A 16,389-nucleotide genomic window follows, 5' to 3' on the forward strand; every position below is an offset into this window, starting at 1 on the left:
GACTTCCGTTTGCAACAATTCTTCTGGCCCGTTCGTTATAGCCTCCTCGCTCTTCTAAATGGATTATTACATCCGGCCACCGAAATTCCAGCAGACCAGCCAAAGGATAACAATATTTTCAATGTTTTATGTTCACGACCATTTTGTTGCCGGGTCGATTTTCGGGAACCGTTTATCACTTTTTGTTCGGAGTAAACAACCAGGTGAAACACTTGGTGTGTATCTCCCGAAGCAGACGCTTCGGGAAGTCACTTAAGCAGAGAGATATGGATACAATTTTCTTTAAACAAACTAGGTCAAGCCTATTACCATGTCCGATATTTCCGTGCAGCTAATTATCCACACCATAGAAAACCGTCTTCGAGGACGAGGGAAGACGCCGGGCCCTCTCGAAAGTCCGTTACGATCGCAGGCCATAAATTACCTTCACTAATAGCGCCATGTTGGGCCGTTCGGTAGCAGAAGAACCGTTTTTGGCATTCCCGTGGCCTGTTTTGAGTGGCACTTTGACTCTATCGGAAGCATTATCTAACACCAAGGCACAGCAGAAATCGACTCGATACGGAAGCAATTAGTTCGCTCGCTCCCCCCCACAATTTCCCAAACCTAATGACGCATTGAGTCTTAATGGAGTATTCCTAATATGTTTTCTTCTTTTTCGCTACCTTTATTTCTTTCCCAGAGATCTTAGTAATAACAACATAACCAACCTACCAAATAAGTCATTCGACATGCTGCCAAATCTAGAGGAGCTGTAAGTATGCAACATCTACTTCGAAATTCACAATAATTAATGTGTTCTCTCGGGAAAGTTTGAGTGCATGCACACCATCGAGGAACGGGTTTCTGCTTCCAATCAAAAGTAATTAAATCGATAACGATACCGAGGTATGACACGGGAACTTTCACACGCCTTTTGCGACGAGATGAGCGGAGCTACGTGGGAAACCGGGTTTCCAGTTCCATGTTTTCTCAGGGTTTGCCGGATAGATTACTGCAAATGTTTTGTAATTAAAAAGTTTTTTTTTCACTCTCTCAGTCGTCCGTATTTCACCACTGGTCTCAACATCGCTTCCGTCGTTCAGCAGTTATTTTATTAGTTTAACTCTTTTGAAGATGGCTCTCGATGATGTGGATCATGTCTACGGTTGCAACTTCGAATGCTTCTGCCTTGGCAAAAGAGTTTTCCCTGTTCGAAAAAGTACATTAAAAACTTTTTTAGCCCACCAATTTTTTGTGTGTTAACCTCACTTTGCTAATTCCGTCTCCAACCACCGAGCGATTAAGACGTCTTTTAAAGCGCTCCTAGGCGACGAAATAGGCGAGATTGCGATAACATCAAAGTCGTTGACCCAGAAATCACGCATCGTAAGTGAGAGAGTGAAACAAGTGCGAAGCGAACCGTGTGTTTGGTGTCCAGTTGTGCTCTCCGTGCGTAGTTGTCCCCGTGCAGTGTTGTGTGTGTAGGTGAGAGAGCGGTGCCGCGTATAAGTACTCTCGCTACTTGCGCGGTGTACTACTTCTCTCACTAAGTGCCGTCCGGTAAGTTATCCTTACGTATCGTGTCATCCCTCTCCCTCTCATTTGTTCTGTGTTGATCCGTTAGCACCGGCTCTACCATGGAGGTAGAGCCGAACGATGGATCAGAAACGTGCTTCATTACAGTGAAGCGCAAAAATTCTGATCCAGGACTAACGGCAAAGAAAAGAACGGTTTTGTCTCACGGGGCCTCGTCGGCGTCTCCCGCAGTGGAGCCGAAACCGAGAAGCAGGGCGTATCATGCATCCTATAAAGGGGTGCATGATATTTTCTTCATGCCCAGGAATAAGCCCCTGGATGTAAGATCGATCACAGCATCGATCTATAAAAAATATCCAGGGGTCCTGGATGTTCTTCGGCTGCGTCCGAACAAGTTGCGGGTCTCTGCAAAAGACCGGGCACAGGCCAATATGATAGCGGCCGACCCGTCCTTTACGGAGGATTACCGGGTATATATACCCGGTGGATTGGTGGAAATCATCGGTGTTGTAGATGATTTCGAATACCCCCTAGAGGACATCCTAAAATACGGAGAGGGGGCATTTTTGCACCAATCAACTCCTCGTGCCAAGGTCCTTGAGGTAAAAAAATTGTACGCTTCAAGCATGGTTGACGGAAAGAAGGTGTATCGCGAGACATCCTCGCTCCGAATCACCTTCGAGGGTACAGTCCTGCCAAATTCCCTTCTTTTTGAGGGACTTCGAGTACCAATCCGTCGACCATTTGTAACTAAAATCGCGACTTGCATTAACTGCAGTCAGATTGGGCATTCCGCTCCTTATTGCACGAATGCAACAAAATGCAGTAAGTGCAAAGGAGCGCACTCCACATTAGAGTGCAAGTCCGCAGCCGAAAAGTGTCTGCATTGCAATCAGCAATGGCACGAGGTAAACTCCTGTCCTGTCTACCGTAGAAGACAGGCAGAGCACAAGCGGGCCACAATAAAAAGTGCCAGGGGATCGTACGCCGATGTTTTGAAGACGGCCCCAAGCGTGAATCCGTTCGACCCGCTCTCAGTAGCAGCGGAAAACGAATCGTTGCCCAATCTGGCTCCACTCACGGGAGTAAAACGATCGATCTTCCCAAGGTTGCCAACAAAAAAGACCTTAAAAAAGATACAATCTTTACCCAAAAAGGCACCACGGCGTCACGTGGAAACAACGCCACTCCCCCCACGGGACAAACCCACACGTGATTCTCGTAGTATTCCCTCCCAATCCCGTGAAAAACCGAGTCCCAAAAACCTGGCGTTCCCAAGTGAACCCAGATCCTTCTCCCAGATCCCTAGCCTAACAGAGATTCTCCAATCTCTGATCGAGTCCCTCCACCTCCCGCAACCACTTGCGGGTATGATCCCTTTGGCTTTCCCTTTCCTAAGAGGAATGGTCAAACAATGGCTGCAACAATGGCCTTGTCTTAGTATGATGGTCCGTATGGACGAATAATATGTCCAATGGCTACCATACTACAATGGAACTGCAGAAGTTTTATTGGAAAAATAGACCTACTCAAAATTTTATTAGGGCATCATAATTGCAATGTGTTTGCCCTAAGCGAAACTTGGCTCTCACCAGAAAAACAAATAACCTTCCCGGGATATAACATCATACGTCAAGATCGTTTTGACCCAACTAGTAATAGGCGTGGTGGGGGAGTATTAATTGGTATTCGAAGTAGTCACAGCTTCAGCAGAGTACCCCTCCCTACACCCGAGGGCATCGAATATGTCGCGATCCAGGCAAAGCTAGGAAATCTTGACGTTTCTATTGCTTCTATTTATATCCCACCGGGAGCCAACATTGACTCTGAGAAGATCAAAAAGGATCTTGAAACGCTAGCTACGGTTCTACCAAAGCCGTTTTTTATCCTAGGCGATTTTAACGCTCATGGGCAAGATTGGGGATGCTTGCACGATGATAACCGTGCACCAATCATTAGGGATTTCTGCGACACATTTAGGTTGACTATTCTAAACTCTGGTGAAGCAACTAGGGTGTCATCACCTATGGCACGGAATAGCGCAATAGACCTATCTCTATGTACGTCATCCTTAGGGTTGGATTCAACATGGAAGGTTATCCAAGACCCGCTTGGCAGTGACCATCTGCCAATCAAGATCTCTATTATCAATGGGATTCGTTCAGCCGATCCAGTTCCCGTCGAATGTGACTTGACGAGGAACATCGACTGGACGAAATACGGCGATCTAATGTCTGCTTGGCTACGCCGTATTGAACCCAGTTTCTCTCCAAACGAGGAGCACAAAAATCTCGTTTTAGCGATAAATGAGTGCGCCCTTGGTGCCCAAACAAGGCCGCCCCCACAGGCAAGGAATTTCTTAAGACCCCCTACTCCTTGGTGGGATGCGGATTGTCAAGCGGCATTCTCAGCGAAGAGGAAGGCTTTTGCCCAGTATAGAGCCACTGCCTCCACAGATCTATATGATCAATATAGAGGACTGGAGCGCAAGTGCAAAAACTTGCTTAAGGCAAAAAAGAGAAGCTACTGGAGGAGGTATGTAAATAACCTCTGTCCTTCCACTTCGCTCAGTTCGCTACAGAGCATGGCGAGAAGGATGCGAAATAGCAGAGCGTCCAACGAGAGCGAAAGAGTTTCCGGGGCATGGCTAGAGCCATTTGCTCAGAAAATCTGCCCAGACTTCGCTCAAGCACCTCCTTTCACTCAGAGTGCTCCTGGTAGTGATTCCTCAATGGATTCCCCCTTCACAATGGTCGAGTTTTCGCTTGCACTGTACTCCAACAACAATTCCTCGCCAGGAATGGATCGTATCAGGAACAAGTTGCTCCATAACCTTCCAGATCTGGCGAAGAAACGGCTATTGAGGCTTTTCAACATCATGTTGGAGCTTAATACCGTCCCGTTGGAATGGAGGGAGGTGAAGGTTATCGCCCTGTTGAAACCTGGCAAACCCGCATCAGAGTTTGACTCGTATCGACCGATTTCGATGTTGTCGTGTCTGCGAAAACTTTTTGAGAAAATGATTCTTTTTAGATTGGACAACTGGCTCGAGTCCAACGGCCTTTTGTCAAGTACCCAATTTGGATTTCGCAAAGGCAAGGGTACCAACGACTGCTTGGCGCTTCTTGTATCCGAAATAGAGCTGGCGCATTCCCGAAAGGAAATGATGGCCTCTCTATTTCTTGACATCAAGGGGGCTTTTGACTCAGTGTCAGTACATGTGCTGTGTCAAAAGTTAGAAGCTGCGGGCTTAAGCCCGAAATTAAATAACATCGTTTTTAACCTCCTTTCGGAAAAGGCGATGAATTTCGATAACGGCCATCTAAAAATTCGAAGAGCCAGTTTCTATGGACTACCACAAGGGTCCTGCCTGAGTCCCTTGCTGTACAACTTTTATGTCAACGATATAGATACATGCCTAGCTCCCGGATGCAGCTTACGGCAATTGGCGGACGACGGTGTTGTATCAGTCGCCAGCAACAACATCGCAGATCTTCAAAGGCCTTTGCAAACCACACTGGACAACCTAGAAGTGTGGGCCAGAAACCTAGGTATCGAGTTTTCGCCCGAGAAAACAGAAATGCTCATTTTCTCGTTTTTCTACGACACAGAGAATAATAGACGCAATAATTTGATAAACCCCCATTTTGATATACATATGTATAACAAAAAGATATCCATTGCCAGATCTTTTCGATACCTAGGCGTTTGGTTCGATAGCAAGAATGTGTGGAGGGCACATATTGACTATCTCGTCAAAAAATGCACTAGAAGAATCAATTTTCTCAGAACAATTACAGGATTCTGGTGGGGTGCACACCCATCAGATATCCTCAAGCTATATAAGACAACGATACTGTCCGTCTTGGAATATGGATGCATATGCTTCCATTGGGCATCCAAGTCGCATTTGATCCGTCTTGAACGTATCCAGTACCGTTGTCTTAGAATCGCATTGGGTTGTATGAAATCAACCCACACGATGTCGCTCGAAGTGATGTGTGGAGTGATGCCGCTTCCGCTCCGTTTTGAGCTACTGTCGCTTCGCCTTCTCGTACGCTCTACAGTATCAAACCCATTGATAATCGAGAACTTTCGAACACTGCATGAGATAGGTTCTAAATGTAAAATCATGAAAACCTTTCATGATTTTACTTCCTTACAGGTACACCCTAGCACTCAAGCTAATTCAAATCGTGCCAGCTTACCAGGGTCCTGCAGTTCCCGGTTTAGAGTAGACACCTCGTTGAGAGAGCAAACCAAGTCTATCCCCGATAGTCTTCGCAGGACAGCAATTCCCAGCATTTTTGTGGAAAAGTATGGCCATTGTAACAGCAACCATTTTTATACTGACGGATCCTCATCAGAGCAGGGCATCGGTTTTGGCGTATATAACATTGTATCCGAGGCATATTTCCAACTACGCCAGCCATGCTCGATATATGTAGCGGAGCTCGCCGCAATCTTTTACGCCTTGTTAATAATAAGTGCTTGTCCTCCAGAAGAATATTTTATATTCTCCGACAGTTTAAGCGCTGTCGAAGCATTAAAATCTGTGAAGGCTATTAAGAGCCCGGACTACTTCGTAAAAGAAATATTAAAGGTCTTAAGCTCATTGTTTGAGAAATCATTCCGGATATCTCTTGTTTGGCTGCCTGCACATTGCGGAATCTTCGGCAATGAAAAGGCAGACCAATTGGCCAAAAAGGGTGCTTCGGAAGGGTCCTTTTTCGACAGGCTTATCTTACCTCACGAGTACATGCGTGCCCCACAGTCTCTCTGCATGGCTCGGTGGCAGAGTTTGTGGGACACCGATGAGCTCGGGAGGTTTCTTTATTCGATCACTCCCCAAGTGTCCTTGAAGCCTTGGTTCCACGGCATCTCAGGTGATCGTGCGTTCATTCGAATGATGTCTAGGCTTAGGTCTAACCATTTCGCTTTGGGCGCGCATCTCCAGCGTATAGGACAGGTCGACTCCAAAGTATGTGGCTGCGGCCTCGGATACCATGACATAGATCATCTTCTATGGTCTTGTGTGGAATACGAGGCTGCTCGACCCGCCTTGTTAGACGCAGTCCGGGGCATTGGAAAGTTGCCGGATACTCCAATTCGGGACCTGCTGGGAGACTGCGACGAGGTCTACCTGAGAGTAATCTTTCTCTTCTGCCGTGCTAACGGATTATTAGTGTGATCACCTTCCCCCCACTACTCCCACTGTTTGTCTGTCTTATATATGTTGTACCTCGCTTGTATGAATGATGATGGATGAATGGATGAATGAATGAATGAATGTATGAATGAGTACGATGCGTGAAGGGTTGGGTACCATATGGAAGCAGTTGCAGCGGCCAATGCTATGGATGGACATCCCAGCGAAAGGGAGAGGAAGACTTCAAGACTGGACACAATCAGGAATCTTCGAAATGGAAAACGATCAAGACCCCCGCTACCACCTGGACCACGAGCATGGAAACGCCTGACATACCCCGGGATAAGATACCCTCACATGATAAGACCCTCGCTAGGAACACGACTTTGGCTTTGGATGACGGAACTTACGCAACGGAACAACCGAGCACACCCGGGATATGGTGCCCTTTCACAGCTCGGAGAAGGAAATGTCTCCCAGCAAAGAGGAAAGGAGTATACTAATTTTAAGTTTATTGTAAGCAATACGGCCTGGCCGTCCCTTATGAATAAAAAAAAAAAAAAAAAAAAAAAACCTCACTTTGCTATGCCATAGCGCCCGCACGCTATGGAGCATCCTTTGCCGGAGCTACGAGAATGCTTCAATCCTTCCGATTCAATTCGCTCCCTGCTAATTGAACGCACAAACCGGAAAACTAAAAGCGAAACTTCCTGCTAATTCGCTCCCGTTACAGAATCCTTTCCCACAACAAGCTGGATCACATCAACAGTGAGGCGTTCTTTGGGCTGTCGAACCTGAAGAAGATTGCACTGCAGGGCTGTGGTTTGGCGAGCGTCCCAACGGAGGCACTGAGACGCATCCGGACGGTAACCACGCTGTAAGTATTGCACAAACACAGCCAAACCAGGTAAGCTAAACTTCATCTCTGAGCTTGTTTTGATTTATTATTTGCAGCTTCCTAGACAACAACCTAATCGCCGACATGGAGAACGTTACCTTTCGGGGGTTTCACTTCCTGAAGAGTCTGAGACTGGAGGGCAATCTGCTGCAGCGGGTACCGACGGATGCACTGATCGGACTGAGATCATTAGAAGCTTTGTAAGTGCAAGTTTTGATTTCTAGAGGTTAAAGTTTCAAGCGGCAAAAGCTAATTGAGCACAAATAGAGTGTATAAAGTTGTTTTCCAGCGATAGAGTGGAAAAACTTTTTCTTCATTTCCCTCTTTCAAGTGGTGACGTATCAAAATTGATTCAATTTGCTTTCATATTTCAAGTCCCGCTCAACGTCAGCGGCAAACGAGCACTCGACCCGAAATAGATCTGTCAAAATTTTGTTTCAAAATGTCCCCGCACATGAATGGAATAATCAATCATAAATCGTGCCACTTGCCACTCAATGCTTCTTTTGGAAAAGTGCATCCACAGAATGCACCAGTCGAACCATCGAACGTACGATATTCGAACAATGGCACATTGTGACATGAATATCGCTTTCCGTGAAGTTATCGCTTTGAGCTTACATCTGACACATGATACATACAAAGCAAGATGCAATGGTTGGCGCATTTCCAGCAGCTTTTCCTGTTCACCGCCACCCCCCCCCCTCCCCCTCCCCCGTGGGGAGGGTTTTTCGCATTTCCCCCACACCGGAAACCGGTTTCGTTGCTGCTGAATGATGTGGCAATGGTTTGACCGAGATTTTCCTAGCTCTATGACATTATTTCATCGGCGACGTTTGTGAAAAGAAATGTGTGTCACCGTTGAAGAAAGTGATCCCGTGGACGCAATCAGCCTGAAAGCTATATACTACAACGCTCGGCTCGGATATCCTTTTTGTCTCTGCTGAAAGCAGGTTTTGTTTAAGAACGTTGAAATGGAAACTGTGTGGGTTTGAATAATACTGTACCACTTAGCTGTTAAGCGTACGGACGGACAAGCTGTGAGTGTGAGGAAAACCCTCTGTTTTGATTAATTTCTCTTTGTTGTGGTTTTTACTTACAGAAATCTAGGTAATAATTTACTTACAATAATCAGAGAAAGAGATTTTCCCGTTTTGGATAATTTATACATGTTGTAAGTATAACATTTTTACTAAAAAAGACCGTAAAGGTGACAAACCCTATTTAAAAATAACGAGAAATGAGTAACAAAGCTATGCAATATCTTTCTCGTTATGCATTTTAATTAGACTGCTTCTCTCTAATCATTCTAATTGACCGTTTTACTTCATTTCAGAATATTAAGGAGAAATCAAATAAGTGAAATTACTTCCGGTGCTTTAACAAACCTAACACGACTCAAAGTTTTGTAAGTATTTACAATAAATCACCTTCCGCTTAACCATCCAGTCATCACGTCATCCCAAATTCTTTGTCGCTCTGCCTACGAAACCATCCGAGGAAATAACGAGCAATTTGAAATTCCCAGAACAAACGATCCTTCTTCCGATTGGTTCTCGATAAATTTCACACGCAAATAAATCCTATGAAAGTCTACAGCAAATAAAAAAAGAGCTTGGAATACAAACTATCGGGAGGTACTAAAACAATTCACTTGAATTCAGTTTGAAGGATGGTTTGAACTGAACTGAACTAAAGGAGGTAAAGTTTGCCAAAACTATTTGCATAAAACCTTGCACAGGACACTCGTAGTGCAAAAATCATCCTGCTCTGTGTCCTGGTTAGAGAATTTCCTGTTACGTGTGTGTGTTAGCCTGTGGACGATTAAAACTTTCAGGCGTTGTAAAATAAATCTATTGAGTCAAGGAGAATGTGACCGGGTTGGTGGGTTGGATGGTTGGCAATGCATATCCGACGTTCAAAACCGAGTGCACTAACCAACATTTATTCCTTCCTTTCTTTGCAGAGATGTAGACGATAATAGCTTAAGCTCTGTGCCTGTTGGCCTTGAGAACCTAATGATGCTGCAGGAAATGTAAGTATGCAATCAGTTGTCAGCTTTTCCGGGTGAAGGGACTACGGATATGGGATAAGCGAGTATGTGGGAAGAAGTAATGCACTTTGGCCTTCTCTTGGTAAGGATCACGAGGTGATGTGTAACTTTTTACCCTTTCAACCTCTAACAGTATTATAATCGGTTTCGGTAACAACCGGGGCGGATTAGATTCTGAACACTTCAACAAAAAAAAAGTAGAAACGAATGGTCTTGGCGTGCTTCCCTGGATAAATTCTCAAACTGCAGTTTATCCTCTGCAAATAACTGGAACCGAATTTCGTTTTTCATTACATAAAACCCACCCCGCAAAGGAACAAGCCCTCACAAGACCTATTTTACTGCCAATTTAATCTCTTATATTTCACATAACCTCATCGTTCAATTCTTTCATTGCCGATTGCCCAAGATGGCCCCCAGTACTACACCACAATTACACAAGGAAGCCAATTTTCCACCTTACCTACCCGGCGATTAAAAATAAAGCAGGATATTACTATCACCCCTAACGAAGCTGAGAAATGGGGATGAAAAATCATCTCTTAAACTATAGAGAAGGAAAAAACACGATCTTTTCAAGACTGCAGCGAAGGCATATCGGGGCAATTATTTGCTCTTTGTGCTGGTTTCCATGTACTGGCTTTTTAACTAATTGGATTTACCTTCCCATTAGCCAGGTCCGTTGGTAAGGAAGAACCGCCGACGGGCACAATCTTAACTGACGTCCTGTGCTCAAGTAGTCGCTCACAGCATCCGTTCGTTCCAGTTGCTATTTAATGGGAGTCTATCAAGGAAAGATTTTTCATGGAAGACCCTAGGAGGTCACCCAATGCTGATATCTTTTGTATGCTAGGCGTCGTGGCGGGATCATACTCGCGAACAGGGCAAAGGTTCGTCGCCCCGTGGACAGTGTGCTGTCCAGCTTACGCTTCCGGCTTCATTCATTATTCATAAGCCTTTCCACATTTCTGCTGTAAGATTTACGTCGTATTCTATTAGTGGTCCTGGTGAGCCACTTTTGTCTCGTCAGCAAAAGCCACGTGGGGAGCCGAAGGAAAAACGTTGAGCTTCTTCTTCTGCTAACTGTCACTCGGGATGTCTCCTGTTGCGACAGTGGACAATAGTGTCGCTGTTGCTTCGTCTGGTTGCGGGATGCGTGCAAGAACGTTGGAAAGAAAGCGTCAAGCGGACGAGAAAATTTTAGCACAATTTTATAGTTTTTCAAACGAACGAAGAAAGGCTTTATTTTGAAGACGTCAGGAGTTGTGTCTTCACTTTATGCTTTGACAAAAATTGCTCGCGTATTGTAAAGTTTGGTAAAAAATACTTTATCTCTCTATCTACCACGAACACTCTCTATATTTCATTCCAGCTCGGCATCAAACAATCGCATCCGATGGATATCGAAGGGCGATTTCCCCAAAAATCTAGTCTCACTGGATCTAAAGTCCAACCCGCTGGCCGGTATCAAACCCGGCGCACTCCAAAACATGCCAAGGCTTCGAAAGCTGTACGTGAATCCACAAATCCAAATCCTTTTTGACAAACCCTCTCTTTCATACCGTGCATTTCGTCTTCCCGTTTTTCCAGAATTCTTTCCGATGTGCGCGGCCTCAATGAACTACCTCCACTGGAAGGTTGCACTTCGCTCGAGGTGCTCCGGCTGGACCGAGCCAACCTGTCCAAAATACCTGATCATATTTGTAAGACTTCACCCCGCTTGAGAAGCTTGTAAGTATGCGTTCCAGAGTGTTCCAGTTCCCGTTGTTCAATGTGAATCATTTTATTTTCTATCCTCCACTTCCTTCACTTTCTTACCAGGGATTTGAAATCCAATATATTGTTAAGCATTCCAAATGTAACAAACTGTCGTGATTTAAGATTGCTGTAAGTATGCGCCCTTCTTGCACTGCACTTGCCCTTTGGGGCGAGTGCAAGAGATAAAGCAAACGGTGGTAAAAGTCCAAGAAAATTACATTTTTCTTTATTATCTTCCCTTGGTCGCTGCCACCATTCGTTCGTTTGTCTATTTTTCCCATCTCCGGTGTTTGTGTCTGCGGGTTTTCCGGAAACTACCCGGCGGTTGGTTGGGAACGGTTGGGAAAAATAAACGCACCATCGGCATCTTCCAAACACCGTCCAATTCCAACACAGAGATTTAGCCAGCAACAGGATAAGCTCACTGCACGGTGCACCGTTCTCTAGTCTCGGTCAGCTACACGATCTGCTGCTTTCGAACAATGAAATCGAATCCATTCCGCACGATGCATTCATCGGACTGGTCCGGCTGCAAGTGCTGTAAGTAGTTCACCGTGCGTTTCGCGATTGCGAATAAATCATCGGTGAAATTAAATTCAATTGCATTTATCTCATTTGGAATGTTGGTTTTTGCTTTGCGTTCTCATCCTTAGTGACATGGAATCGAACCAAGTTTTCTTCATCCATCCGGACGCCTTTCGACCGTTGAAAAAGCTTGAAGACTTGTAAGTGGATCGAATTGATGGCAAAGCTGCCCTAGTAAATGTCATAATTTCTGACTATTGTTGCCCGCGTTCTCTCCTACCAGAAACCTAGGCAATAACCTATTCCCGCAGTTACCGACGGCCGGACTCGAACGGTTGCTGCATCTGAAAACGTTCAACAATCCGCACCTTCGCGAGTTTCCACCACCGGAAGCATTTCCTCGCATCCAGACGCTGGTCCTGTCGTACGCCTATCACTGCTGTTCCTTTCTGCCGCTCACGACAGCCCTACCGAAAGTTCCTAATACCTTCAACATTCGCGAGAACGTACTCTTCCCGACCGACAACGAGTTCGACATGAGCCTGTGGAACAACAGCTACAACGATATCTGGCCGCAATTGCGTAAGTGAATGTATTCGGTGTGGCCGGGTGGTGCAATGTTCTTTTTCCAAGAATTACTTTATAAGAAAAGCTAGGATGCTGCTGTTGTGGTCAGCAATGGTAGTAATGAAACTATTGAAATCCATCTTCTTAGAAAAGGAAAGGCTGGCTTAGCATAGCTAATCTCAGAGCATTCCTTTTTTGCTATTATGTACATCTTTTCACGAATTAACCTAGATGCAAATATTCCGTCAAATGCACATCATTACAGGGGTTTCCAGATGAGGTCAGAAATAAGGGACGATTTGTATATTCAATTCAACGCGACTTGGCACATCATCCTGCACCGTATTGGATTGTTTTTGAAAGTTTTGAAACCAGTGCCAATCTCGCAGGAAAATTTAAAAAACTCGAATCGTATTCTCTATTCTTCGTTTGTGGATCCTTGTAGTGGATCTACGTAGTTTCAAAAAGTCTAGGAAGCCATTCGATGACCCAGAAAAAGAAGAGAAAGACCTTCATCCAAAACTTCCGCTGAAAATATCTGCTGGCTATAAAGACTGAAGAATTTGCTTTATCCAAAATCGACATAGGTTTTCTACTAACTTCTTGTCAAAAAATGATCAGCAATTGAAAAATTGAGCTCAAATTGTAAATCTCTCATCTACTGCATATTGATACCCCTGCAACTACTAAGAACTACATCAATTTCACTCTGCAGACTTTGATTTGCATAACTTCAGGGGTTTTTGTTGCAGACTTTCCCACTAAACCCTAGCATAGATTTACATTCCAGTCGATCCTGTTAATTAATGCATCCTTTTCTCCGAATTTGCTCCCAACAGAAAACCTAAGCAAAAAGTTCGGCACCCAAATTAACGACCTGTTGAACGCATACGGTGCCGAGTACGGTAGCTATCCCGGCGGTCACGTACCAACCTTCCCGGACGAATACTTCGAGGACGAGCTGGGCATTACGCACGCCTCCCCAACCGCCCAACCGGGTGCAATTCAATGTCTCCCCGAGCCGGGGCCCTTTCTACCGTGCCAAGATCTGTTCGACTGGTGGACGCTACGGTGTGGCGTTTGGGTCGTCTTTCTACTTGCCATGCTCGGTAACGGTACGGTCGTGTTTGTGCTTATCTTTTCCCGCTCGAAAATGGACGTACCAAGGTTTCTGGTGTGTAATCTTGCTGCGGCCGATTTCTTCATGGGCATCTATCTCGGCTTTCTGGCCGTGGTCGACGCATCAACGCTCGGCGAATTTCGCATGTACGCTATCCCGTGGCAGATGAGTGCTGGGTGTAAGTTGTCCGGCTTTCTCGCGGTGCTTAGTTCGGAGCTTTCCGTGTACACGCTTGCGGTGATTACGCTCGAGCGCAACTACGCCATTACGCACGCGATGCACCTGAACAAGCGGCTGTCGCTGCGGCACGCCAGCTACATCATGACGGTTGGCTGGACGTTCGCCATTACGATGGCCGTCCTGCCGCTGCTGGGCGTGTCCGACTACCGCGTGTTCGCCGTGTGTCTGCCGTTCGAGATCCAGAAGGGTACCGGCAGCCTGGCGTACGTCGTATTTCTCATGTTCATCAACGGAGTGGCGTTCCTCATCCTGATGGGGTGCTATCTCAAGATGTACTGTGCAATACGCGGCTCGCAGGCCTGGAACTCGAACGATTCGCGCATCGCCAAACGCATGGCACTGCTGGTCTTTACTGACTTTATCTGCTGGTCGCCGATCGCGTTCTTCTCGCTTACGGCCGTGTTCGGGCTGCATCTGATCTCGCTCGAGCAGGCGAAGGTGTTTACCGTGTTCATTCTGCCGCTCAACTCCTGCTGCAATCCCTTCCTGTACGCCATCCTTACCAAGCAGTTCAAGAAGGACTGTGTGCTGATCTGTAAAGCGATTGAGGAATCGCGTGTCACGCGAGGTATTGGACGCTGTCGACATAGTTCCAATTTCAGCAATCGGCATACGCCCGCCAACACAAACTCGTTGGTGGAGCGTTCATCGAAGGAGTTGCCACCGCTTCTACCGGGTCAGACGTGTAACTGTTCGGCGAAGTTGATGGAGCAAGAGACGGCCCGATTGCGCTTCCACCATCATCAGCAACAGCAACAGCAGCATCATCTGAGGCAGGGTGTTCTAGTGCGTACCTGGCGTAGGTTGATGCTCTGTAGCTGGGGCACGGCGGAGGAACGTAATCGGCGTGGAAGAGGTCGGAACGGTGATCAGTACGCGTACCAGATTGCGGAGATCCAGCAGAAGCAGCATAAGCGGGCAGGTTCTGTGTCATCTAGTGAGAACTTTAGCTCTTCACGGTCGGACTCGTGGCGTAATGCTCAGCATCACTGTGGTATTCCGTTGCGATTGCTCGATCCAAGGCGTCGTCATACATCGTGGTTGATAACGCGCAAGACGTCACAGGACTCGAACCTGTCCAGCTCGCGGAATGATTCCTCGGGATCGACGGCTACTCAGAGCACTGGAACGTGGCGTATATCACGCTCGAGTGGTAGCACGTCGGTGGTGTTACCAGGCGTGCGCGTGGACGGTCATCCTGTGCCGTGTAAGTAGCTATTTTTATTTAATTGCACCAAACGCCTATATGTATGCAATTTGCTAGATAAAAGGAATTTTTCTTGGAAATTTTTCAAATTTTCGTGAATTTAAATAGAGCTTTCTCTCCCCACAACCCACAGGCACAGCCCGACAGTCCATCCCCGGTGGCAAACCACGCCTCGTCCGTCAATCAGCCGTACAGGAGGACACGCAGGAGCTGTCCTGTTCGCCACCGCGTCTCGGCGTTCGCTTCCTGCCCACAATACCGTCCGCTGCCGATAGCAGCGTCCAGCTGGACGATGAAACGGTCGAAGCGGTCAGTCCGACCTCAAGCCAAAGCGGCAATCAGCCGGCAACTCCCGCACCGTTCTACGCCATCCTGCACGGTAGCGGCCATCCTCAGGCAACCGTCTCTAGTCTTAAAGATAAAACCAAACCTCCGTGAGTGGAGGATACGGCGCAGGACGAAACTTCCTCCGTCACGGTTCTCGACGGTTCGCTCCTTGAACCGGTGGTGGTGGAAGTACAGCCCAAGCCAGATGAAGCAGACGATGGTGACCGTGTCCTTGGCGATCATAGCCCATACCTTTAAGTATTACTTTTAATTCCTCAGCGGCATTAGTGTGTATTGTAGAGGACCGCATAAAACATACAAAAACGAAAGCATAGATACGACAGCGGAAAAACTTTTCATTCATTCGATGCTCTCTTTTCTGCCACGACATGACCTACATTTATTTTTCTTGTTTTTTCCTCTACATCTCTATATCTCGATGGTGTTCGTTCTCGACAGAAGAAGGACGAATGTATTTCTGTGAAATAATTGTGCGTGTCTGTATATTCTGTTCAGCAATTGTAAATAGATAGCCTGATGCAAAAAGGAAAAAAAAAAACACATGAACAAAACGACAAGAGAATCACAGCATTCAAGTATAAGAATAGAAAATTAATAGAAGGAATGTGTACGTAATGTTGCGAAGAAGAAATATTAGAAAAGAGGAATACTGTGTGATATTAAAACAATTTTATACAAAAAAAAAACAACTACAACTAGCTGAAATATGTGCATTATATGTTTAGTAGGGGGTGAAAGGAATGGGAGAGAAACTGGGGTGGAACTGAAATGGACTGTGAGCGAGGTAAATTCTACAGGTATATTAGGAAAAGGTTGAAGTACGGTATCGACTTTACGTTTTGATATCATTGGAAGAGGATTTTAGAATTGAATCTTTTTATTAGTTAAATATTGGATTTTTGATAAATGATATCAACTTTAACTTTTAACTTCAAAATTCTGTCAAAATCAACAGTAATCTTTCAAATAGGCGGTAATTGCTTTTAATTTAATGCTTTTAAAACCT

At 45.8% G+C, this 16,389-nt stretch overlaps 3 protein-coding genes across 4 annotated transcripts in view; 1 reads left to right on the plus strand and 2 right to left on the minus strand.

Moving 5' to 3' along the window:
• LOC126563882 (follicle-stimulating hormone receptor) overlaps positions 1-15,670 on the plus strand; it is a 68,564-nt gene extending 52,894 nt beyond the window's left edge. The window contains exons 2-15 of the mRNA XM_050220669.1: positions 683-754; positions 7,401-7,544; positions 7,622-7,765; positions 8,668-8,739; positions 8,902-8,973; positions 9,532-9,600; positions 10,991-11,128; positions 11,209-11,349; positions 11,440-11,505; positions 11,773-11,916; positions 12,030-12,101; positions 12,185-12,483; positions 13,308-15,035; positions 15,169-15,670. Of these exons, the coding sequence (XP_050076626.1) occupies positions 683-754; positions 7,401-7,544; positions 7,622-7,765; positions 8,668-8,739; positions 8,902-8,973; positions 9,532-9,600; positions 10,991-11,128; positions 11,209-11,349; positions 11,440-11,505; positions 11,773-11,916; positions 12,030-12,101; positions 12,185-12,483; positions 13,308-15,035; positions 15,169-15,473 (3,466 nt within the window). The 3' untranslated portion in view covers positions 15,474-15,670. The remainder of the gene's footprint in view (positions 1-682; positions 755-7,400; positions 7,545-7,621; positions 7,766-8,667; positions 8,740-8,901; positions 8,974-9,531; positions 9,601-10,990; positions 11,129-11,208; positions 11,350-11,439; positions 11,506-11,772; positions 11,917-12,029; positions 12,102-12,184; positions 12,484-13,307; positions 15,036-15,168) is intronic.
• Positions 1-16,389, minus strand: part of LOC126564152 (protein PALS2) — a 536,462-nt gene that overhangs the window by 502,396 nt on the left and 17,677 nt on the right. The gene's annotated exons all lie outside the window — the stretch shown is intronic.
• The window catches only part of LOC126564707 (homogentisate 1,2-dioxygenase), a 650,355-nt gene that overhangs the window by 401,236 nt on the left and 232,730 nt on the right, over positions 1-16,389 (minus strand). The window lies entirely within an intron of this gene.

This window comes from Anopheles maculipalpis, chromosome 3RL (genome assembly GCF_943734695.1).
Source record: "Anopheles maculipalpis chromosome 3RL, idAnoMacuDA_375_x, whole genome shotgun sequence".
Taxonomy (NCBI): Eukaryota; Metazoa; Arthropoda; class Insecta; order Diptera; family Culicidae; genus Anopheles; species Anopheles maculipalpis.